This window comes from Lycium ferocissimum, chromosome 2 (genome assembly GCF_029784015.1).
Source record: "Lycium ferocissimum isolate CSIRO_LF1 chromosome 2, AGI_CSIRO_Lferr_CH_V1, whole genome shotgun sequence".
NCBI classification, from domain to species: domain Eukaryota; kingdom Viridiplantae; phylum Streptophyta; class Magnoliopsida; order Solanales; family Solanaceae; genus Lycium; species Lycium ferocissimum.
In genome coordinates this window covers 41,175,296-41,199,627 of record NC_081343.1, presented here as the reverse complement: position 1 = coordinate 41,199,627, position 24,332 = coordinate 41,175,296, and the positions used below count along the sequence as shown (strand labels likewise).

The 24,332-nt window shown below is 35.0% G+C and overlaps 2 protein-coding genes and 1 non-coding gene across 5 annotated transcripts; all 3 read right to left on the bottom strand.

Annotated features, from left to right (window-relative positions):
• Nucleotides 1-308: 308 nt before the first annotated feature.
• Nucleotides 309-2,807, bottom strand: LOC132037784 (uncharacterized). The gene is made up of 3 exons (XM_059428403.1): nucleotides 2,650-2,807; nucleotides 2,151-2,239; nucleotides 309-671 (listed from the first exon to the last, which is right to left on the bottom strand). The coding sequence occupies exons 1-3, from the start codon at nucleotides 2,686-2,688 to the stop codon at nucleotides 524-526; spliced, it is 276 nt and encodes a 91-aa protein (XP_059284386.1). The 5' UTR covers nucleotides 2,689-2,807; the 3' UTR covers nucleotides 309-523.
• Nucleotides 2,808-8,326: 5,519 nt separating this feature from the next.
• On the bottom strand, nucleotides 8,327-19,093 carry LOC132037766 (paired amphipathic helix protein Sin3-like 2). 3 transcript variants are annotated; one of them, XM_059428374.1, is made up of 24 exons: nucleotides 18,863-19,093; nucleotides 18,682-18,760; nucleotides 17,441-17,665; nucleotides 17,124-17,307; nucleotides 16,931-17,029; nucleotides 16,675-16,848; nucleotides 16,301-16,586; nucleotides 15,718-15,854; nucleotides 15,332-15,407; nucleotides 15,222-15,251; nucleotides 14,840-15,030; nucleotides 14,579-14,733; nucleotides 14,085-14,212; nucleotides 13,720-13,974; nucleotides 12,079-12,657; nucleotides 11,847-11,929; nucleotides 11,163-11,759; nucleotides 10,940-11,037; nucleotides 10,722-10,860; nucleotides 10,477-10,629; nucleotides 10,200-10,363; nucleotides 9,468-9,591; nucleotides 8,978-9,158; nucleotides 8,327-8,759 (listed from the first exon to the last, which is right to left on the bottom strand). In XM_059428374.1, the coding sequence occupies exons 2-23, from the start codon at nucleotides 18,753-18,755 to the stop codon at nucleotides 9,021-9,023; spliced, it is 4,089 nt and encodes a 1,362-aa protein (XP_059284357.1). In that variant the 5' UTR covers nucleotides 18,756-18,760; nucleotides 18,863-19,093; the 3' UTR covers nucleotides 8,327-8,759; nucleotides 8,978-9,020. The 3 variants fall into 3 exon arrangements, with proteins under 3 accessions (XP_059284357.1, XP_059284375.1, XP_059284364.1); XM_059428392.1 differs by having other exon boundaries at nucleotides 14,840-15,012; XM_059428381.1 differs by having other exon boundaries at nucleotides 9,468-9,579; nucleotides 18,863-19,092.
• Nucleotides 19,094-23,755: 4,662 nt separating this feature from the next.
• On the bottom strand, nucleotides 23,756-23,951 carry LOC132048426 (U2 spliceosomal RNA). The gene has a single exon (XR_009412972.1). It is a non-coding gene; the product is annotated as a U2 spliceosomal RNA (small nuclear RNA).
• Nucleotides 23,952-24,332: the final 381 nt, after the last annotated feature.

Sequence of the window (24,332 nt, the reverse complement as noted above, 5' to 3'; positions counted from 1 at the left end):
GCATCAAGGTAGTGGATGTCATATTAAGTAGCACGGACCACAATTTCTCCAAGATATAATGAGACAACCCTCTTTTAGGGTTTATTATAGAGTTAAGAATAACTGGAAACATGCATTAAAAGATAAAGTTCACTCTTCTTTCGTATCAGAAAGGCCAAGCACTTGCTCCTGAACACGTGGCGATTTGAATTGGTTGATCGAACAGTGAAATGTCTAAGCTCAGTAACTGAGCCATGTAAAACCTAGGCTAACACAGTAGTTGCACTCCTATGAACGAAAATAGTGCTATTCATTTTAGTGAATGAAAATTTGAAGCAAAAAGGGAGTAGATATAAATGAAAATGCAAAGGTACACTTTTGGAGACAAGCAATTGTGATTGTTAATGACATTTAGTTTGAGATTTTCTTTATATATCTGAATCCATTTTGAATGCAATCTAGTGAAGAAAACAACCATTTTCAGTCTGTCTATCTCATTCAAATGTCAATAGCAAACAATAAATTTTAGGCTTAAATTTGAGCGTCACTTTGGGTCGCTGAAGAAGCCATTGATAGACGGCATAATCTCTGGAGACCTGTTACGAACGAACTTCCTAAGAGCATGCTCTGCATATTTCTCCCCTTCTGAAAAGTTCTCCAGCACTCCTGCTCCCCTGTTTTCCTTGGTCACCCTATGTTTTGCAAAACACAAAGACATCAGCGAAATAATAGAATATGAGCCCGTTTGGATTGGCTTATAGCTTAAAGCTGTTTGCAGCTTATAAGCTGAAAAAAATAAGTTGGGGTAGTCCAACTTTTTTTTTTTGGCTTATAAGTTGTTTTCAGCTTATAAACTGCTTTAGATAAACTAAGTTAAATGGGTCCAATTATTTTTTTGAGCTTATTTTAAGCACAAAATGACTTTAAGTTGGCCAGCCAAACACTCAAAAAAGCTGAAAACAGCTTATAAGCCAACTTATAAGCCAATCCAAACGGGCTCTATATTGCAATATTCTACTTTCTGCAACTCCACTTATTATTTCTTTGTTAGGGAAAAACAAACATCAATTGCAATGGGTCCTAAGAACAAAGAGCAACATCCATTACAAATAGCAATAAGCTCCAGCTCAGAGAAGTTGAAGGTCCTATTTACAATTACCTTCTAGAGTTACATGTTGGTTTAAAAAAAAAACAGAAACATCTGATACAATGATGAACAACCAAATATGCAAAACTCTTAACACACAATCAGAACAGAAGGAAAAAGTCCACTAAAAGTAGCAGGGAACTGTAGTATAGAGAAGTTCAAAGTCCTTCACACAGTTTTCTTTCTTCCCTTTCCATATCAGATTTTTAAAGGAAATTTCTAACATAGAAAGGTCTCAACCAATGGAGATCTCCCCATTACATGGCCCATAAGCTCATTTTAGACACTGAACAAAAGTTGCAGTTGAAATTGATTATACCTCTCATGACCAAACAAAGCTGTAGAAGTAACTAACTGATCTGAAATCCTTGTCCTTTTAACTCATGTAAATAACTGATTTAGGCTTTTGACAAATTTTTAAACACGTACGAATAACCTCCCAAAAAATTCCTCGCAACCCTGCCCCGCAAAAGTTCTCCCTTTTTTGAAAATTGTTTGCCTTACTTTTGCCTTCTTTTTTCCTCGCAGTATCATTCTTCCTTTCATATTTACATAAATTGAAAAATTGCCCTAAATTTTCACACATGTATAATCTATGCATATGATAAGATGTAAAAACAAAAAAAAAAACAAAAAATTACATATTCAGTCTCTATTGTTTAAATATGTGTACCAAAATTTTTGCTGTCAATGAATTTAACCAAATTCAAGAGCAACAATATAAGTATGAAACTAAGGAGATGCATTATGCTGACAGAGACACATCCAAAATATAAATGTTGTGGATGCACACCTGACCTACACCTATGAATATATTATACAAGTTTAAATTATTATCTTCCACCTTTATATGCTGGATCAACCTTCATGCATGTCTTTTCATTAAGAAGTTCGCTGCTTAGGAGGTCCAAATACGGAGCTTGTCAAATGTAGTGCAAAATAAGATTTCTAATAGTAATTTCAAGAATCAGGCAATTCATAGTAATATATAAAAACCCAACAGCATGAACAGAGGAAAGGTTACCTGACTTCAGGGTTGCCGCAGATATTGCGAACTAATTGAAACCCACAAATTCCAACAGCTACTCCTACTGCTGCAAATAGTGGATACACCTGTAACACCACAAATTATTGCATCATCGTCAGTATTCAGTTACTCGGAACTAATAAGCGAAACTATAGAGAACCCAAAAAACCTCATATGTAGAACTAGTAAATGCACTATCATATTACACATGCACCCGTTGCTTCTATACTAGATCTATGACCCAAACAATAAAATACTCCCTCCTTTCCAATTTATTTGTCTGGTTTTGACTTAGGCATACACTTTAAGAAAAAAGAAAAGTTTTCTAAAAATAAAGATACGTAGAATATACCAAAATACTTTTTAATCTTATTGTGCTAATCATGTTATATGGAAAGAGACAATATTTTTGAAAATGACTAAAAAGAAAAATAAGACAAAGAAATTGAAACGGAGATAGTAGCAAAACAAAACTTGAAGAGATGGAGAGACAGACCTCGGGCCTCAACCATCGGTTAATGGTGGAGGAAGCCATGGGAAGATGGAGCAGCAGAAATTGGAAAGTGAAGTCACTTCAAACAATAGAGCCTTCAGCTGGCAGATTGCCTAAATTGTGATTGCCCATATTTATAGTCCCTCCGTCCTAATTTATATCGGATTAGATTAACTTAATATTTTAAAATTAAAATTTATATATTTAAAAATTACATAAAAAGTATTAAAGTTTGTAACTTTTTTCATATTAATTTGATGAAAAAATATATATTAAAATATTGATCAAAGTTCGTGCAGTTTGAATTTTAAAAAACAAAAAGTGTTACATAAATTGACATAGAAAGTATTTTCTCTGGAATGTTCTCATTGGCTGTAATTTGTTTTCAATCAATGTACGCAAAGGCCCATGGATTTGAATAGAAATCCAAGTGGCTCTGTTTGCCTCGTAAGACGAGATTTTTACTTCTTTTCTTTCTTGAAAGAACCTTTTTTTTTTTTTACATAATTTGGGGGAAAAAAGAAAGACACTCTTGATTTTAATTGAGCACCAAATATTATTCCACTATCCATGTGACATTTTTTTTTTAGCCGTGCAAAAAAAGTGATATATTTTTATATTTAGTACTAGTTTATCTCTAAAATACTAATTTTATTTTTAATAAGATGATTTATATTCACACAAATTCTATGACTTATTTTAGAGCACGAATTTAAAAAAAAAAATCCTTTATTTGTTAAACTCCATTTAATTAAAACACCACACATAAATTGAGATAGAAAGAGTTTTTTTAATCTCAAATACGAATAATTTCATATTAGTATTTTCAGAACCTTAAAATATTAAAATACTGAATTGTGAAGCACTTTAAGTGACCGTATGATTCTATCCAGGGCTAAAAAGTTGTGTATTGTGCCAAGGCGAGAATCATTTTACCTCTCAAACTCTAAAACAATTTTCTAAAACTCGTATAATCCTTCACTATTACGTTATCTTTAAATAATCTTCTTGCTCACTCGTAAAACTTTAATATTCAAATATCAAAATGCCATCAGTAATATAAAATTAGTATAAATACACAGATAGTGGACCGACTATCAAGAATTCCATTTGGCTGACTGGTGCAACTTGCAAGAGAACTATCCAGTTCTAAAGATAAACACTTTGCTCACAAAAATATATTGAAACTAGGTAATTTACCCGCAGTTCGCGCGGTCGTAAATGACCTCATTTAGCTTATAAATGATCCTTCGCTAATATCCAAATACAAAAAATAACGTAAAGGTCATTTCTTGTAAAAAGTAAAGACATTTATAACAATATTTTCTAACATAAATGTGGAGATTTGATATTGTCACATATCTCAAGAAGCTATAATAAATGATAGCAAATGTCAGTATTTTTTGATCAATTTTATCTTCTAATACGTGTTTTCTGACTGTAACATTTTTTCCTTGATATAAAATTTTCTCTAATTTTGTATACACAAAAAGTATTGAATATACGATTTCACAGTGGACAATATACTTTATAATGATTAAAGACTTATGGAGATCAATGATTTGTCGAGCCTGGACTTTTACTGCTCTCTTTACAGTGCAATTTTAGCAGTCTTTCAACACACTTTCAGCACAAATCACCAGCCCATTTCAGCACACTATACTTCATCAATAAAAACTATAAATTTCAACACATTTTCTGCGCATTTTAGGACTGTAAATGTCACATTTTAGCACATATTCTACCCATTTCGGGACTCTAAAACTTCAGCTAAAAAATCTCCACATTTCGGCATATTTTCTGCAAATCCAGCACTCTAAATTTCACAATAAAAGTTCTGGTGTAATCATTTACTATGTCTATAAAAGGAAAAAGTTTCTAACACGTTATTTTCTTAAATGCCTAGATTAATGTCTTGGTAGTTACCATCCAAATGACTCATTCAATGTGTGAATTTTCAGGAACTAACTTCAGATCGCAAGTTAATATTTAAGCCGATAATGGTGCAACTCTTGTTCTCTTTTTCCAAGAGGCATAACTGCTATTTTTATGATCACGGGATCGTTTGTCTTTTCTCCTCCTTAATTGCTTTTGGTTTCTTCTTCTTTCCTTCTTTATTCTCTTAAAATCAATATTATAAATACACAAAAACAACAAATCTTTGAGTATTAAGAATGAAAATGAAAAAAAGAACTGAGAAGTTTGTGAAAAGAATTTAGAAATACAAAATTATATGCATAATTCTATAATATGGGGAAAACGAATATCAGATAGCTTGAGACTATTAGAAGAAAATCACTACTCAATGTTACTTTCACTTATAGATCATACATCCAAATATGATACCATTAAAATCATTATAAGTTGTGTCATGTGTGATAGTACGATTATAATTCTTGCCTCATTGCGAATTTGCCAAGAGTAGCAAATATTGGAAGTTGTTGACCTGAACTTCTTCACAAATTAGATGCATTATTAGATTTAGTTACGTTTGGTGCACTTTTTCACATATTAGATGTATGAAGTAGCAATTACAGAACACAAATAATGCCAAGCATGACTCGTGAAATCATACAGAGTATAAAAACACTCGCTACAAAATAGTTGTCAAAGAAAAAACTGAAATAATCACATTATATCCAAGTTTTTACCACTAGGAAAACCTCATTGTATTTATGAATTAGTATTTTTCTAATATCCAAATAATAAAAGAGTATTATCACTTCAAACGAAAAGGAGACAACAACAACAACCACCTCACAAAGGAAGTTCCATTTATTTTTTAGGAGAACTACCTTATATTCTAAAGTTAAAGCGAAGGCATTGACGACCATCAATCCCCAGTGGTGGAGCTAGAAATTTTGTCAAGGGTGTTCGAATTCATATATTCTATATATTAAGGGTGTTCAATATGTAATATATGTCTGTAATACGTAATAATTGACATGTCTACACGGTATAATTTTTCGGTGAAGGGTGTTCAGTTGGACACCCTTGCCGGGCTGTGGCTCCGCCACTGTCAATCCCAACTGTGTTATTGATGTGATCAACACTAACACATGTTCAAAAGTAGAGATGCCAACAAAAGTTGATGAATAAAAATGATTTTCAGTTAAAGTCGAACATATCAAAGCAACTATTTATTGTGAAGAATCATATAGTAACAAAGCCGAAGAAGAGATGAAAAAATAACAAAATAAAATGCTAAAATAAGCTACAAAGAATAAATTATAGGAGTATATATATTTGTAAATCATTCAAACTTAAAACTAACTGAATAGTATATTTATGCTTACCAAACTCATGTGACCATATCTGATGATGAATCTTCCGCCGTCATTGAACTTCCTTTTTCGTGTTGATGAATGTATGTTTGCCTATTATGACACGAGAAGGAATTCGGTAGAGTAGGTCTCTTGATCTGCACCAAAGTGATGACCACCTTTGACACAACTCGATCATTCTAAGATTTTTTTATGCTCTTCTTGTATTCTTATTGCAAATTACTCTTCCTGGGATAATTTGGAACAGAAAGGCAACAGTCAACACATCTACCTTTCTGGTGTGGTGTGAGAAGGGAAGGAAGAAAAGAAGGAAAAGTAACAGTTTGAATGTTTTTTTTGTTAATAACTTTAATTGCCACCATTACCTAGCAACGTTTAAAATTGGTACATTATTTTAGGAAGTTGCAATCATTCCACTCTTTTAGGAAGGCAATAAATGCGACTCTTGATTCTTTTTTTCATAATAATTAGGAAGATAAATGGGGGAAAATCACAAAGATAAATAGCAATACTCATCTATGAGAGCGCCATGTCACCAGACCTTTGTCCCGGAATTATATAGATGACACTAGGCGGCTGCTTGTAGCAGAGAAAATGATCAAAATGGTCCTTAATATATTAGGTTGTTTCATTTTGGTCCTGTACAATCACCCTTAACTGATAGTCCCTAATGCATGTACAATGTAGACACACTTGGTCCTAAAACGACAACTAACAGGTCTTTCAAAGTTTGCTGTTACCTTTAACAGTTTTATCCATGTACACCTCATATGAAATTGTAAATCAATCAGAAGTATTTTTCCTGATCGAAAACCTTATCTTCGAAACCAGATTGTGTGTGATTTGCTATAGGATTACTTCTTAAGATGTCCCTACACCATATGTCATGTCTTTGGCTCCAACTTATCTAACAATAAAAGTGAGTAAAAGCCAAGTCATTTCCTTTAATAGAAGGATTAAAACCTCTCAATTAATCTTAAGGTGACCTATAGATGTTGCGAGTATAATTTTAAGCTGACTGATGAGTATCCCACTCACCCCAACCCCACCCCCGCCCTACCACCCACCCCCACCACCCCAACCACCACCCACTACCCCTCACCACCGCCCAACCCCACTCCACAACAACTCACCCCCACCCTCATCCCACACTACCCACCCCTCCACCACCCCTACCCACTACCCCTCACCACCACCCAACCCCACCCCCACAACCACTCACCCCCACCCTACTACCCACTACCCCCACTCTCGTCTCACAATCACCCGCCTCACACCACCCACCCCTCCCCACCCACTACCTACTTATTTTTTAAAGTTCCTATTTTATTCTTTACCTGAGTTTTATTAATATATATAAATTATTTCTAATTAAGAGTTAAATGTATTTTAGTAAACTTACAAGTTATTATATAGTACCATACAGTCAAACCAAACAATACAAATGTTATTAAACCACAACAAACGATACAGTCTATCCAAACATTGTATTCATTAATACAGTACAATACAATACAACACCATATTGTACCATACCATACTGTACATTAATGAACCACGGGAAACAACCATCCAAACAGAGGGTAAGGAGTTCGAGTTCTCATAAACCAGAAAGGACAGCAATTTGATTGCTAAATTTAATTAATTTTCCTCTTGCTTCTCCATGGATGTTAGTATGTTACACTAATGCCAGCTCTAAGGTTAAGGTGGTAGTGTCATAAATATACTTAAAACTGGAGAAACAATATCCAGAGGCTGTGTAGAACCATGTCAAAAACCACATTGACAAGCTTTTTTAGGAACCTATTCAACCAAGAAAAGATTTAATCAATATGATTGATGATTTACTTATTACAAATGAGAAGCATTCTTTGTGGTTTGCTTCCCGGTTGTTATCTGAATTCATGTGATGGTACAGCAAGTAGACCAATTTTTAATTGTTTTTTCTATGGCATCACTTATAACATTGAATAGCGACTTCAAAAATTGAGTTTCTTCACTGCAATACCAAGACTATCAGCCTACCATTAGAAGACCCTCGTAATATATCAATCAATATAACCCACAGCTATTGGAGCACATGCATCTTCATATTGTTGGACTCATCAACTCCAGAATGGGGACTGAAGGAAAACTAGTTTGTATTCCCACCACGAAATGGAACACATGTACTTCTCTTTTTCATTTGAGACATTAGGAATTCAGAACTCACTAACCCGACTAATCCACATTTGCACAGGGAAACCTACTAAGAAGAGAGTAAAAAGCTCCCTACCAAGAGGTCCGCCAGTCCCTGAGCCCGAATTGAAGACCTCTGGTTAGGATGAAAAAACACACACTTCAATGTATAACTAGACAAATACATAAATGAATGATTGAACTAAACACCTTGCCAACAAGGGAACAAATCTCACTTATGTTTAGCATAGTTCAGGAATTGGAATATGTATTATGTACAAGATTAGGGACTAAAACCCACTGAAATATCTAATATAAGCCTTTCCACTATACCACCTTCACCTAGTTCACTTCACAGGGGACGCTTGAACAGAGACTGCTGCTGAGGAGAAGCACTCTACGCTTCTTTGCGCTCCCATGGAAGCGATACAATTCAATAAACACAACTCTACAATTAACAATTTAACATCACGAGGGAAACCCATATTTACAAGAAAATGGCTTGATTGCCATTGACCAGTATAATACAATTAACGAGAACATCCACGACTCGATCCTTGCTCCGAGGGTGAAGTCAATTCGAGAGAATTCCGCGACCGAGTGCAACCAGTTGGGTCAAGTAAGTTGTTGTACCAAAGAAACCATGACTATCTGAAGTACACAGAAATAAGTAGGGAATAAGAGTGAGCAAACATTCTTTTCTCCCACTTCGTGTTTTTTTTTTTTTTTTTTTTTTTTTTTTCTTTTTTTGGAGATCAATGAGTGAGACAAGTTCTTTAATATAGCAACAAATACTGATGTGAATTTAAAGCAAGTACGCCGAATAGACCTTGATATATATACTGATTGGCTAGATAGCTGATGCATACCTTGATTGCCACATATTTACCAAAACACGAAGGTCACTCATCATCATAATGAGGACGTCAAAACACGTTGAAAGCGTTCTACTCTCGCCTGGCCATGACATGATAATCTGCCAGCAGAAATGTTTCTTCTTTTCCTTCCAAGACGGTAAAAGAAATCCTCTGTGTCCAGTACATAAGAAATCTGCAAAGCTTTATCTTATCAGTGGAATACTTATCCTAATATTGTTTTTATCTTTAGCTGAGAACTGATACATCACCAAACCAAAGATAGAGAGCAAAAAGAGCTTGAGAAGTGCATCTGACACTTGCAGTAACATCCTATGATTCATAGGATTTGGACAAAACTCAGGCACTAACTTTCTCATTTACAACCAATGCCACATAAGGTACAAAGTACATATTTTCGGGATTTGCAAAAACCCACTTTAACATATCACCAAGTTGTAACATTTGCAATTTCAGCAGTTGACGTCACTAGAAATTCATGTACCTTGGATGAATTCGAAGCCATCTTACATTCCAAACCATTTACGAGTATAATATTTTCCATCACCATGCACAGGGCAGAAGGTACGTCATGGTCGGTGCGCTTTCTCTTGTTTCTGCTCACAGATCTCACAAAAAGGAATTTAAATTAGACAAGGAAACCATTGAATGCTTATTCTATTTTTTTGATACATAAATCGAAATATTTCCTTGACAAAATTGCACCAAGAAAGTGCTGAAAGTACAAAAGGAAGGTGGGGAGATGAGGTGGCTTCTCCTCTCTTTAACAGTGAACAGAACTTAAAAATTCCACCAGGATGTCTAAAACATTGCTACATATCTGTTACACCATAAAAACATGTTCTGCAAGCATTTGAACTTTACAAAGGGCAAGGATGAATTATCATTCCTTAAAACACCTAAAATTTCTCTCTCCATAGAATCTCAAGGCAAAGGCAGGTTTGACATATACTCCCCTGCTTTAATTAACCTAAAGTGACCCTCGTCAAAATTTTATACTTTTTAAGGTGGGTCTAACACAAATGAAAAACTTTCCTAGGGCAGTCACAAGAGCAGAATATAAAAATGGAACAAAAACACAAGGTTGGACGGACATCAACTCATACAACCCATGCCCTCCCTACTCCCACTCCTCAAACCAAGAAGAATGTCTGTATTTTTGGCTGAGCTCTTGATACAAGCTGCATTCCAAACTTTTGGATAGGAATCAAATTACCTCTTTAGCATAACTGCGGACGACTCTTTCTTCCCATGTTCAACAGAAAGATAATCATTATGCAGATAACCGGCAAAACTGGGGTCTATATAAACTGCAACAACTTCAGACTTCTCACTTCCATCATCCATCAACTGGATGGACAGACGAGTCGGGGAAGATGTCTGCAAGAAGCATCACATAACAACACAGCACTTTTATGAACTTGAACACGGTACCCAAAAGGAAAAGGAGAGGGGTGCAAAGACAAAAACAGACAAAGTAGTGAGGGACCTACACAATTAAACCGGTAAATGTTCTCCTCATGGAGGAGGACATGAGCATTTTCGTAATAAACTGAATCAACATACTTCTCAGGTTTCCGTGATTTTTCATATTCGTATAACTGAAGCAGCTTGCCGTCCAGCTCATCACTTGAAACAGTTTGAAGCTTAAGTAGAAACAAATAAATAAACCAAAATTGTGGTCAAGATCAAGAACCACCAAGCCATAGCATACCAGATTACGTTTAAACAAAAATACCTGCTTAACCAGTTTATATATCAGTTTGTCCATAGTAAATAGCACATATGACTGATTCCCGATGATTGATCTGCATTCATCCTCAAACTTTGCATTATCTGCAGATCCATCTAGCAAACTATACAGTGCACTCATGAATCTGCACACAAACATCCACTGTTGTTAAAAAAAAACAAGCAGACCGACCTTCTGATCTATCCAAAAAACTTGCAATCCACCTGGCATAGGGATCAGAGCCAGTATCCTTTCCAGTTCTCCACTTTGATTCAGATGATGCTGCATTCCGCTTTGCAGATAATAACCTTGCATACAAAATCTGGAAAAATAAAGGGGAAAATAAGGAAAACAGCTTACACCTCTGTAGGTTCAGACAAGAAACAGGGCGGGCTTAAAGGAAGTTGACATCTAGCGGTACCACAATTTAAAAGTAAACCTCCTTACCTGATGAAGCCTATAAAGCACGTAGAAATCGTCATTTCCATAAAAGACCTGCAGGTCGCTCTTGACACCCCCAAATTGAGGTGAAGCCACATGTTTAGCAAGAGGCTTCGAAGTAAGCAAAAAACGTTCAGACATTTGACACACAGTGCCATCACCTCCAACAAAGTTTGCTTCACTCGTGCCCTCAGCCTCACCTTCACTCTCAACTTTACCATTAAGCTCATCATGCTCTCCATCATCTTCTTCCTCATGCTCCTCCCGAGAGCACTCATCAGCAGCGGACTCACTACCTGAAACATCTTCTCCTGTCTCAGAAACATTTTCACTATCTTCATCATCAGCATCTGCATCGTTATCACCAGCAGCATCCTGACGACCAACAACTTCAGCACCCGAGGATTGATATTGCATACTTCCATTGCGGGAGGCACCATCTCGAAAACCAAAAATGTCCTCTTCAAAGTCCCCATTAGGCGACAGCTCACCTTCTTCCTTCTCATGTTTGGAGGGATCAACTGAATCAGCATTATACCCATTGATTCTAGAACCTTCAGCAAACCCGCCATTTACCAAGGGAAGTGATCTTGAAGTGTCACACTGTGTCAAAAAAAGAATCCACATTTACCTTTGAGTAATCATGATCATCAGCAGAAACCAAACTTAACATAGTTATGAGCTTCACACCTCAGAAGTTGGTATGTTATCAGTATTAGACTTGGCTCCTTGGCCATCCTCAGCAGTGCCATTACCAGGTCGTGTACTGCGCCCTGGATAAACAAAATCGGTTTGGTAAATAAAGGAGCTTGGTCAAAACTACACAGCACCAACAGTAAGTCGAACAAATTCAGCATGACCTAAGACAGTGAAGAAACATCCATCAATCACCACAAATCAGACATAGTCCGAATACATATACCTGAAGTACTTTCCAATCTTGCACAAACATTATCTGCTCCGAGGGCAGTAGCTGCATCAGAACTAATTAAGTGTTCACCAGCTGCCGCTAATCCATCTTCCTTGGGGTGAGCATCTGTATTTGTGAAGCTTGTCCTGGAAGAATTTACTCGTTGAGGAGAGGAATTAGCATCTCCATTGCAGACAACTTTCGATTGCTTAGACTTAGTAGTGGTAGCATCTGCACTAGGACTTCCATCACTTTCGCCAATGCTAGTTCCATTGTTCTTCAAACCATGATGCTTCGACAAGACATCATCATCAGGAGTCTCAGAGCCATGAAGACGATAAGTAACACCAAAGATTGGCTCAAGAAAGGTGGTCCATAACCTCAGTACTTTATTTAATTGCTCCTCTGTGGAACAAACCTCTTCGCAAGAATACTTGATAAGTTTGTACAAGTCTTCATGAACTTCAGGATCAGCAAATTCAAAATCAAGATGAGGACTTATTGGATGTCTACTACCAGCAGCAATAGCAAGAATCATGTCATCTTCTTTCTGCTTTTTATCCTTAATTTCTTTGATCTCCGCCAGTAAGGCTGTCAAATCAGAATCATGAAAACTATAAGGAACAACTATAGGAAACATCTAACTGAAATTATCAATGTTGATACACTAAACAGTCATGTGATACCTAGGCTTTACATTACTGATCTCACAGTCAAATACTCAGAACTGTGTAGCAGTAGCACAAAATAAATAGAAAAAAACAGATAGAAAGGAAGCTAGAATAACTAGGACCAGAGAACAGGAGAAACTACTTAAAAAGTGAGGCAAGCTCACTAGATAACAAGCAGTCTATATTTCCGAAATACCGGCAAGAAAATATATGTAGCGTGTATTGAGTAACCAGAATGCTAGTAGTATTTGTATAGGAAAAGAAGGGCAGAAAAGAACATACACGAAGGTGCAACTGGAGAGGCTAGTATGTATTAAGGGAGTGAATCTCAAATTAAGATGTGAAGAAAGCTAGACTGTAACTCGAAAAGGAACAAGAGAAAGTACTATAACATGCAATGATTCACTAACTATAATGACAGTCTCCGAGAGAAAGTATCAACATTTTCTTCATCAAAAGAGAAAGTATCAACATTTCCATCAAATCAACAATGTTGCTAATGACGATATAAAGTAACGTCGCTGGTGAATTTAGAAGAGGATGATTGCAACGTCAGCCAGTTACCAACATGTTGTTCGAAGACATCTAATAAAACGACTTGAGAAATAAAACAGGTTTTACAAGTCACACTAAAAACCTAAAGCAGCAGATTCTCTGCATGGACGAAAGTAGTATGTTCAGGCTGCATCTATTACCAAATAGAAAAAAAACAATTTAATTTAACAGTGTGAAGGAGAGAAGGAATCGATGGCTTGTCCTGAAGGTGTAAGAATTGAAAAGAATGGAAAGATATGGAACAGACAGAACAAATGAATAATGGAAGGCACACAAACATTATGGTGCAGTAATATAAGCCTGGTAGAAATAGCATCCGTTAGGTCCATATGACCATGAAAAATGAAGGTCGAGAATCAAAACAACTGTGAGAAAATCCACAGCAAAATCCATGACCATCACATACAAACTAAACACCGGAACTTACATTTTGTGCTAAGGTCCTTTGAATCTTGTTGCTTGAAATAGAAACTTCGGTGGTCAAGCGACTTGTAATGGTTCTTAGCATAAATTTCAGCCCAAACTTTGTTGAAGTCTGAGCGACATTTCGTCCACTCCTCCTGTTTCTGCTTCAAGCGGGTTAACACAACAGGCAGCGCAAGAGATGGGTTTCTCCGCAAAATGTCCATCACATCCAGTCCGTGGTCACCATAGATACGTTCAACGCACCTTAAGTTCAATGCTACATAAAGGAGAACTTCATGCATCAGCAAGCTACAAATCTACATTTCTTTTATGTTAATGAACTGTAAAGAAAGAGACAGCATCTTGATGATATCAGAAAAGCCAAACCTGTGAAGTGTTCTTCAATACGGGTGGGACCATCCACACCAACTGAATTATCATTAAGGGCATTCAACAACTCTTCTGCACGCTTAGTGGTTGAACTCACTGACTCCAAAAGCATGTCTAGCTCAAACCTGATGTTAACAGAATGCAACCAACTATCATTGATGAAATCATGAAATACAGAAGAAAACCACTAAAGGAAAGCCTTAAGCGGATATAATAAAGAAGCTTTTACGAGTCAATAAGCTATTTCAAGAACCATATACATTTGATAATTCTTATTTGTCATGATAATTGAGACCATAGGAGTGATGAGCTTGTAGAAGTGAAGGAAAGGCCAGATTACCTGCAATCATCTTAACTGATTGATTCCTTTGGATTTATTTTGTTTTCTAATACTCATCATTCCCAAGTTATTCTCTTTCTCTTTCTTTTCTCATTTTCTTTGGTTTGCAATGGGTTAGGGCTAACCGGTTAACACTTGTTAGAAAACCTACCTATCATCTTCGCATCGAAACAGGCTTTCTTCATACTGGTTTCTACGCATGTGCTTGAATGAGTAGTCCTCACTTCCTGAGGTCACAGATACCCAGTGATCATTCAATACTTGAGCCCCAAGTTCTGACCTTTGGCTCGCTGTAGGTATCGGATACTGCCGAACACAGATTTAACAAGTTCAAGTCAGTATATGGTTCAGAATGGACAGAGATTCCTCTACATAAGAGCTTATCAGAAAAAAAGATAGAAGGATTTCTTACATCTTCAGGAAGAAGTCGATAACTGGGTGTGCAGCTCTGACAGTTTGAAAGGTCAAGCTCTTGAATGGACTTTCCCCAGTATTTCTCCTTGTACCGGTCCTTTTCTTTACCATCAATTTCACGCTTCTGTTCTTTGTCTTTCTCCTCCTCCTTCACTGACTTTGATGTATGCCCTTCATTCCACAAAGATTCTGTTATTAACAGAACACTTCATCAGACTATAGTGGTAAGCAACAGGCAATAACAGAACACTTCATCAGACTATAGTGGTAAGCAACAGGCACCCAAAGAAGATAAAAAGAGGTGATTTTCTCCTCTCTCTCTCTCTCCTTTTTCTTTTTCTTTTTTTGGTTGTTAAGTGTAAAGCATTGTCGCTACTTACTTTTGCTCATAACACCTGCGAGAAATCCATCTGCAAAGTAGGTATCATTCAGAGAGGAATACCACAGATGTAACATTACAATTATACAAACTTAAAAGTACCAAAATTACCGATTCGTTCACAGCGCTCCAAAAATTCATTGAACCCCTCCATAAGATCAGGGAATTTTCCTAGTAAATCAGCAACCTGAAAATACCATTTCGTACCAATTTGTGATGCTTAAATGACAATAAACAAGCAAATCGTCTGGTATATTGATAAGAAACATTGTAGTGTCATTCAATCCTGTGGAAACCATGATTTCCACCTCAAGGAGAGGGATAAAGTGGTCCAACCCCTGACTGGATAACTCCGAACCAATTTGTATTATTAACATTGCTAGTGCCTAATCAATGTCCATAATATGATATATCACAATTTTGAATGTCTTCTATCTGTTTAAAAAACACAGAAGGAACACCATAATAAAGGAATAAAAGGTACAAGCTAGACATACCAAACTCTGTAACTCCTTTCTTGTAATTATTTCTGTACTATAAATATGGAGGCACTTTAAGAATGCCTGGTAATCAGTTGGACTGCGTAGTCTCTCCTTTACTCTTTCACAGAAAGTGAACTCTTGGCTATAAATATCTGGCACAATTAAGCAAATCATAATTAAAGGTCAATCATCAAATCTAGTGACAGTAAGTGGCATACAAAAATCATAGATTAAAAACTCCAAAATGAAACAACAAAGTGGAAGTGGCACGATAGGAACACTTTCTACCAGAATAAAGGAGCACTCAATTTCTTGCTACCAACGACCAAGTAATAGCAAAAATGACAGAATCTTTTTAAAGGATCGCTCTTTCAAATTTTTAGCATAAGATGGAAATTTTGTGATTAAAGATGAACTAACAAAAATCAAAACTTCAAACTCAAATAGAAACCTAAGGTAAATGAAAATCATACAGCAGAACAAACTATACTGAGGAGTCATAAACCTAAAGAAGAATCGGAGAAAATGCTAACAGAACAAATCATAACAAAACCATTAGCCTCCTTATGTAACAATAGAATGCTAACCATGCACTCACTTTTCACACCATCTTTATCATCGTAAGTGCCTCCAAATTCTTCAACCTTCCGACCAGATTTCCTTTTATCAGCAATGCGGTGCATGCCTAAATCTCCATTATTCTCATTATCAGGTTCTCTGTAATCCTGATCGCGACTTCTGCGGTCCCTGTTCTCTTTTTCAGCACGCCTCTTTTGCTCTTTATGCAACTTCACCATTGTTTTATCATCATCCATCTCAGGGCGCTCAACACTAGGATCACGTTCTGCATGAGAACTGATAATCCTATCCCGGCGGAAACGTTGCTAGAACAAAGAATTCGCAGACTCATCAATATGGTAGTGGAACAACTAGCACTGAGAAACTAGAATAAGATAAAAAATTATAGAATACTTTGTCCATGTGTGGTTGCCGAAGCAAGGGAATAGCAGAGCTCCTCTCATCATAACGATTGAAGGAAGGGCGGCCAAACGACGTTTGTGTTGCTGATGCAGTACCTGAAGTATCTGGCAAGAATCTCGTGAACTCATCCAGCAAATCTGGGTGGTCTTCGAAAAGAGCTGCAACCTACACATATACAGAGTACTGAATACGCTAATATTATAAGATTTACCTATCATATTTATGCATCAAATATGAAGTGTTGTACCTCCTGGTACACCTCAGTGATGCCCTTGTGTTCCTTCCTATACATGTTCAAAATGTCGAGGAAAGACTTGTACACATGATCATCATTTTGGAAACGTTTCTGCAGGAATCAGAACCCATATATTATTAGCGGATCTCCTAATGAATAAAAGGACTTTATCATCACTACAATTTAAAAGCACCAAAACCATTACCTTTATTTTGTTCACAAAGCTGATTGCTTCTTCAAACTCAACTGTTTTCTTTTGAGGAGCCTGCTCTTCATCAGTGAGGGTTATCTCAAAGCCCTTGGGCAAGAAAGTATTGAAGCCAAGGATCAAATTTGGATGGCCTTTAAACAAGTCTTTGACTCTTGCTATGACACCCGCAGTGTCAATTCTGCGATGAAAAATCAACATAATTATGCAAAAGTCCTCCATGAATCATCAGTTTGGAGATTACCTTTTTTCTTTTTTGGAAAAAAAAAAAAAAAAAAAAAAGAAAAGGAAAGACTGAAGGACAGACGGCAAACCTTTGAGCCTTAAAGTCTTTCATAACATCAAGGAACAAGTCATATTTCTCCCTTTGGTCTTGAAACATGTCCTTAACTTCCTTTAAATAAGATAATGCATCATTAGTTGTCAACTTTTGGGTACTAACACTGGCACCAGCACCCCCTTCACCAGTGCCGCCGCCGCCTCCGCTGCCACTGCCTCCTCCACCAGCGCCACTTCCAGGAAGCTGTGATTGGCCGTATCTTCATTGGGAGAAAAAGAAGAAATTATACATAAAATCAAACCAAAAATAGCCACCAAATTTATTGCTATAAACCATAAAATTGACAAATTTCCTCCCACCATATACTTTTAATATTAATAGGACTAAACATATATCTCACCCACTCTTAATGCCTTGGTTACTGTAGACCCAAAAGTCATAGTTTTAAATTCTCCACTCAAGATTGTCAACAACTCAACAAAACAAAAGCAAACAAATACTGGTTTTGTTTCAAGTTTTCCTTTGCCCGAGAGATTGACTAAAAAAACTTTTTTTTTTAAAAAAAAATGGAAAACAAATTTCTTATGGTAAATCCACGGGCATCCACCCAAAAACCCCCAGAGCCAAAAGTGACCCTTTTCCACTTAAGCCCCTTGATGATTCGAACCCGTAAAGGACCCTTTTTACTAACCCCTCACTCCCTCAGCAACCTGTAGTTCCATTTCTGGGAATCAAACCGGGTCTCCTTAACTGATTGATGTTGAAACAGTCTGTTAAAGGAGAAATATTTTTAAAGAAAACAAATTTGATATGGTAAACCCAACCCAAACCCCCATTCCAGGAGCCAAGATTCGAACCCGTAAAGGACCCTTTTTACTAACCAATCACTCCCTTAGCAACCCATAGTCCCTTAACTAGATTGTTGTTGAAAAAGTCTGTTAATACTTAGATAACCTCATGAAAAAGATAGCAAATTAAATCCACCAAAACAAAATCAGCATGCATAAAGATCAAAACTTTATTCAAATATCCACTGAAAATTCTCTGAGGGTTACAAGAAAACAAATATATTACCTAAAATAAGTCTTTAAGGCATCTAACAACTTCTGATCAAAGAAATATTACACACATAGGAACTAAAAGTGCCTAATTTACTCAAAACTAGCAAATTAAGAACCTCAAAAAACTACCATAATAGATTTTTTTTTATTTTTTTTTTACATCAAAACAACCTGATTTAAACCTATAACACCAAAAAAAAGATTAAGAGCTTACGATTCTCCACGAGAAGAAGTAAATGGGCGTTTAAATGGAGGATTAGCATAAACATCATCCCTTAATCGCTTCATAGCATCTGTAAAAACAAACAGTAACTAAAGCTTATAAATAACACTTCAAAATTCAAAACCAAAAAAAAAAAAAAAAAATTACTAATCTCAGTTTCTAGAAAACTCACCTGTTTTTCCTCAGATTTTCTGAGGAAATTCTTTGCAGATCTAACCACTGGTTTGAAGAAAATAACAACAGTTTGGATCAAAAATTAAATAATTGTTATTCTATATAATTTTCGCCTTTTCTAACACACAACACAAGGTTTGAGAAACAAAGAGGGTAGTGAAAATGTATTAACGTGAGAGAGAAAATGTATGTGTATAGTATTATCTTGTAACATGACTTAAGTTTTTTATATAACACGATACTTACATTATATATTGTGTCCTAAATTTGATTTTAGGGAAAAAGGCTTTTCGGTTTTCAAATTTCTTGCCCTATTTTTGGGCTGTGTTGCATTTTTGCTTTTATTTGGGCTCAAAGTACTCAACAGATGTAGTCATTTGCACTTTTGGCCCTATTTTGCGCTGGACTTTTGATTTTTGGTCCGCATAGCAAACAACATTTTTGCTGACGTAAGTTTGTATTTTCGTTTTATAATATCCCATAAGTTATGCCCACACCATCAAAGAACTTATATCCTACTAGGCATAAGTTTGATTTTAATGGGAAAAAATTAAAGATCTTCTTTTCTTGAGGCTGTGGATGAGCCCAAATGTTTTTTTTTATAGCCCAACTTTAGGTGGAAAGGTTTTTTTCGATCAAAGTTAACTTGAATCAACTCTCTAATTGATTGAGAAATGTTTAACACGAGTTATATATATACATTGATAGGTTTAAGTACCATCATGTTTATGGTATAACTATTTAATATGCGTAAAAAATGAAAAGGCGTGTATGTTACATTTTAACAGAAAAAAACTACTTGTTGTAATAATTTTGATAATTTCAAAAAGATTTGTAGTTTATGAAATATCACGCGTGTCCGATGTAATGATAAAAATTACAAAATTTACTTCCAGTAGGGTGCTTGCATAAATACAAATTGATTTTTTAACTTAAATTGTTAGTTCAAGTTACATGTAATTCACTGTTTACCTTTTTCGTAAAAATAAAACTACCATCAATATGAATATCAAGTGACTTGACAATTTTTTAGGGCTAATAAATACATTAAAATTTCCTTATTTGATTTATCGGTACTAGCTTACTTGAAATACAATTGCTTATAAACTTGTACTCCCTCCGGATAAAAAAAAGAGTTCACTTAGCCAGTTGCAAACCCCTTAAGAAAATATTAACTCCTAGACAAAAATAGATAATTTGACTAAACTACCCCTAATTAAATAGGCATTGGGATTTGATCATATAACACTTAATAGGGGCAAATATGGAAAAACAAGGTTAATTCTTTCTTGATTTGTTAAGTGGACTCTTTTTTTCATCCAAGAAAAAAAGGTTAAGTGGACTCTTTTTTTCATCCGGAGGGAGTAGTAATTAGTACATTATCTTTCATGTTAAACAGCTAAAAAGATTTCGATGCCAGTGCCTGCTAGAAAAAGAAAAAAAGATAAATATTGTGTAATTGTATTGAAATGAAAATTACAAATTTAAAGTAAATTAAGTTGTAGATAAAACAATCATCAATTAGAAAACACTTATTCATACAACTGAACTTAGGTCAATTCAACGTAGCGTTATATTGATTAATGCCTAATAATTGGTGGTAGTGCACAAAACTTGTTTCAGTGAGCACCTAACAGAAATTATTGGAAAAAACTAAGCATTAATGTACTAGTAAGGGTTATTTATTTACAGCTTTTATAGGGCTATTGCAGATAGGACACTCGGCCTAGTATACGTTGGACTTTAGAAGGGTCCTTTGGGTGATGATATAGGAATAAGTAATTTTTCATGAGATCATATTCAATAACTTTGATAATGTGTAGTCTTGAATTTTTGTTTTCTCATCCTTTGTTGGCAAACTTTCAAGGTCAAAAGTTAAAAGTATTATATATGGATAAATTTTGTTAAATTTGAAGTTTTGTTCATTGAACAAGCAGGATCAAAAATTCAAACCACCAATGTTAAAGCCATTTTTATAAATTGCTTCTTTGACATCAGATATCGTACTTTATAAGATAAAACAGTATTGTGTTAGCTGCATACATAATCTTGTAGCATTTGATTGACGGTATTAAATAATACCGGCATTGAGTAATATAGATTTCATGTATTATTTTATTTTGTCCGTCTCAATTTACTGACACTTTTAGCTTTTCGTGTGTTAATTTAACTAATCTTTAAAGCTAAATTGAACTAGATAAACTTAATATTTTAAAATATTAGATATTCAAATACTATATGATATAATATTATAAGTTGCAATACGTTTTATGTCAACATAATGAAAATTATATCTTAAAATGTTGGTCAAATTTTACTTAGTTTGAATCTCAAAAATCAAAAAGTCTCACACAAATTGAGAGAAAAAGAGTATATGAAATAACATGGGGAATTAAAATACATATATTAGCAAATTAAACTACTCAAAGACAAAGGTAAGCAATTCATATAACGGTCATCGACATTTCACCAAGCGTCCACTTTGGATAAGTTTATATTCAATGATGATGATTTAGAGAAAACTTAGACAGTGAGGTCCAATTCTCAAACCAAAGTTCAACACCCTACTACTGTATGACGTTCTAGAAACAGTCTTTGGCAGATTGTTTCCAAAATGACTTGACTTCACTATTTTTAAAAATAAAATAAAAAGTACTACACATAAACAAAAAACTGCGAATAACTTGAGAGGCATGAATTCACATATGGTTATCCAGTTCACCCTTTATTTAAACTAAAGCATAAAAGTAAATTTTAGAAATGAATATGTACCATCACTATTCTTAGAGATGGTTTGGTAGGATGGATAAGCAAAAATAGTGATGGGATAAAAATTTAGTACCACCTTATCCTTTGTTTGGTTACTAATCATGGGATAAGTTATCCCAGGATTAAAAATAGTGTTGGGATAACTTATACCCATCATAGCCTCAGAGGGTGGAATAGTAATCTTGGGATAACTTATCCCAGGATAAGACAGTAGAATTGACTAAAATAGCCATAAGGTTCTCAAAATCATTTTTCTTACTACATAAGGTGGAGGGTATTTTTGTAAACAAATAACTTTTTCTTAAAAGTTATGCAATGCATGTTACTTTTAATACAACAAACCAAACAATCAATAAAAAATAATATCAGAATTACTAATCCCAACATAAATAATCCCAGCATAACTTATCCCAACATAGTTAATCCCATCATAACTTGGGTTCAAACCAAACGACCCGACATATTAAAATAAAAACACAGAAAAATAGTAAAGCGAGAGGCTGAAAAAACACCGTAGCTTCCCAAATTTATAGATCGTCATTAACAACTCAACATAACAACTACCAGTAGAACGGTCTGTAATCGTGATTCAAAAATTGAAACTGAATTATACCAATTAACTTACCAAACCTTCAATAAGTAAAATATTCTTATAGTATACATCACATTTTACCATCAAAGTGGATTTAAATTATTTTAGCAGAACGACACAGAGAAATTGAAAAGACTAAGAAAAGAATTAGCGGAGTAACATCTCGTCAAAGTATGGAAAGACTAATTATTAGAGCAATTTGTTTATTTCCTGTTTCCAAAATACTTGATTTGAGGAAAAAAAAAAAAGAGGTTATACAAGTACAATTACATTTTCTCATTAGCATCACGATATATAAATGTAAATTTGCAACACAATAATCTGAAATTCGTACATTACAACATTATAAATGGCTATTAGATTAGTCCAGAGGTTGCGGGTATTCTTTATCTTTAACCTTTAAATTTAGGGATAATTTCAGAGACCTCCCTCACGTTTGGCTTCGTAACACTAACTCCCTTGTGATTTACAATATTACGCTTATCTCCCTTATTTTAATTTTTTTGTAACAATTCTTATAGCCTATTTATTTTTAATATAAAAAATTATGAACTGACTAATTTACCCTTTTTATGCTTAATTTAATTTTGTAAATATCTTAGCATAGGAAATAAACTACACGAAATAAATAAGAACAAATTACAGATGGAAAACCATGAAGAAGGTCAAATAAGATTGCACCACTTCTGATTGCTTCGCCGGCCGCTGCGTAGGGATGCTGCAAACCCACATTTGGTTTCTAATCAAATTAGATTGGCGTTTTCAGATTTCTCAATCATGTATAGTTACTAGGAGCTTAGATCCACATGCTTAGATGAGGTAAGCAGATTCAGTTCTTCTTTTATATGTTCTCTATTTTCACATATCAGTAAACTCTTTAAGATGTCATTAGATTGGCATAAGAATTACGGAAGAAGATAAAAAAATTATTTTCACCAATTATACATATAGACTTTATAATGATTTAAAACTTTTGCTATGAAATTATATACTTATGTTGGGAATGATTGGAAAAAATGTAGTGGGGAAAATGACTCAATTTTCGAATGAACGTTATAAGAGAATTGGTTGAGTGTTTCCAACTGACATAGGTCACTGATTTTGCTTAAGAAGGATTCATCTACGTTCTGTGTAGTCAGCTTCATCGAGCCTTCAAATTTCAGAAAAAATTGAAGCCTCATTTTTCAACTTGTATTTTTACTAGAAAAAAGAATATGAAAAAACCACAGGAGTTAATTCTCTAATACTGCCTGGTGCCTAGAGCGTTTACAATATTAATTAAAGAAGTAAATTAGAAAGGGCAAATTAGTCGGTTCATAATTTCTTATATTAAAAATAAATAGGTTGAAAGAATTGTTACACGAAAATTAAAGCATAATATTATAAACCACAAGGGAGGTAACATTTAGGGGATGTCTCCAAAATTATCCCTTAAATTTAATAAGAAATATAAACACTTAAATTGCGTAAGCAATACAAATAAATGGGCCATTACGTTGAACCAGGCTGAAAAACATTGGACTAGATTTGGTGGGGTGCGCCAGGCCTGGGCTGTAGTGCAACGCCTAGGCGACACGTGAAGGCTCGGATAGCAAGCTATCCTGGTGAGCCTTCCCCTTTAAAAAATTGAATTAATACCGTATGAGCCAATGACCCACATATCAGATATTAAACTGATAAGAATAGATACTACACTTGATCTTAGCCAAAAGGCCGAGAAAGGTATGCTTTGTTTGGTAGATGGGTCTCTGTTTTTATAGCATCTCTCGATTGTCTATACATTAGCTCTTTCCGATATGGGACATATAGACTATACAAAAAACAACGAGTCCGGAACTTTTTTAACCCAAAAAAAAAATTTGGAACCAAACTAACCCATTAAAAAAAAAAAATCAAAGTAGGCTTCACGCACAGATTCTGTGCGTGAAATAGGGTGCCTTTTTTTTTTTTTTTTTCTTTTTCTTGTTTTAAGCTATCAAAATCACTTTTTTTCCATACTTTGGGCAAAGATTAGTCATGTTTCAAAACCTTGAAATATCAATATGTTATATAGAAGTTAATATATTTTTTTGCGTATAATAACGTCGGCTCATTACATCAAGTATAC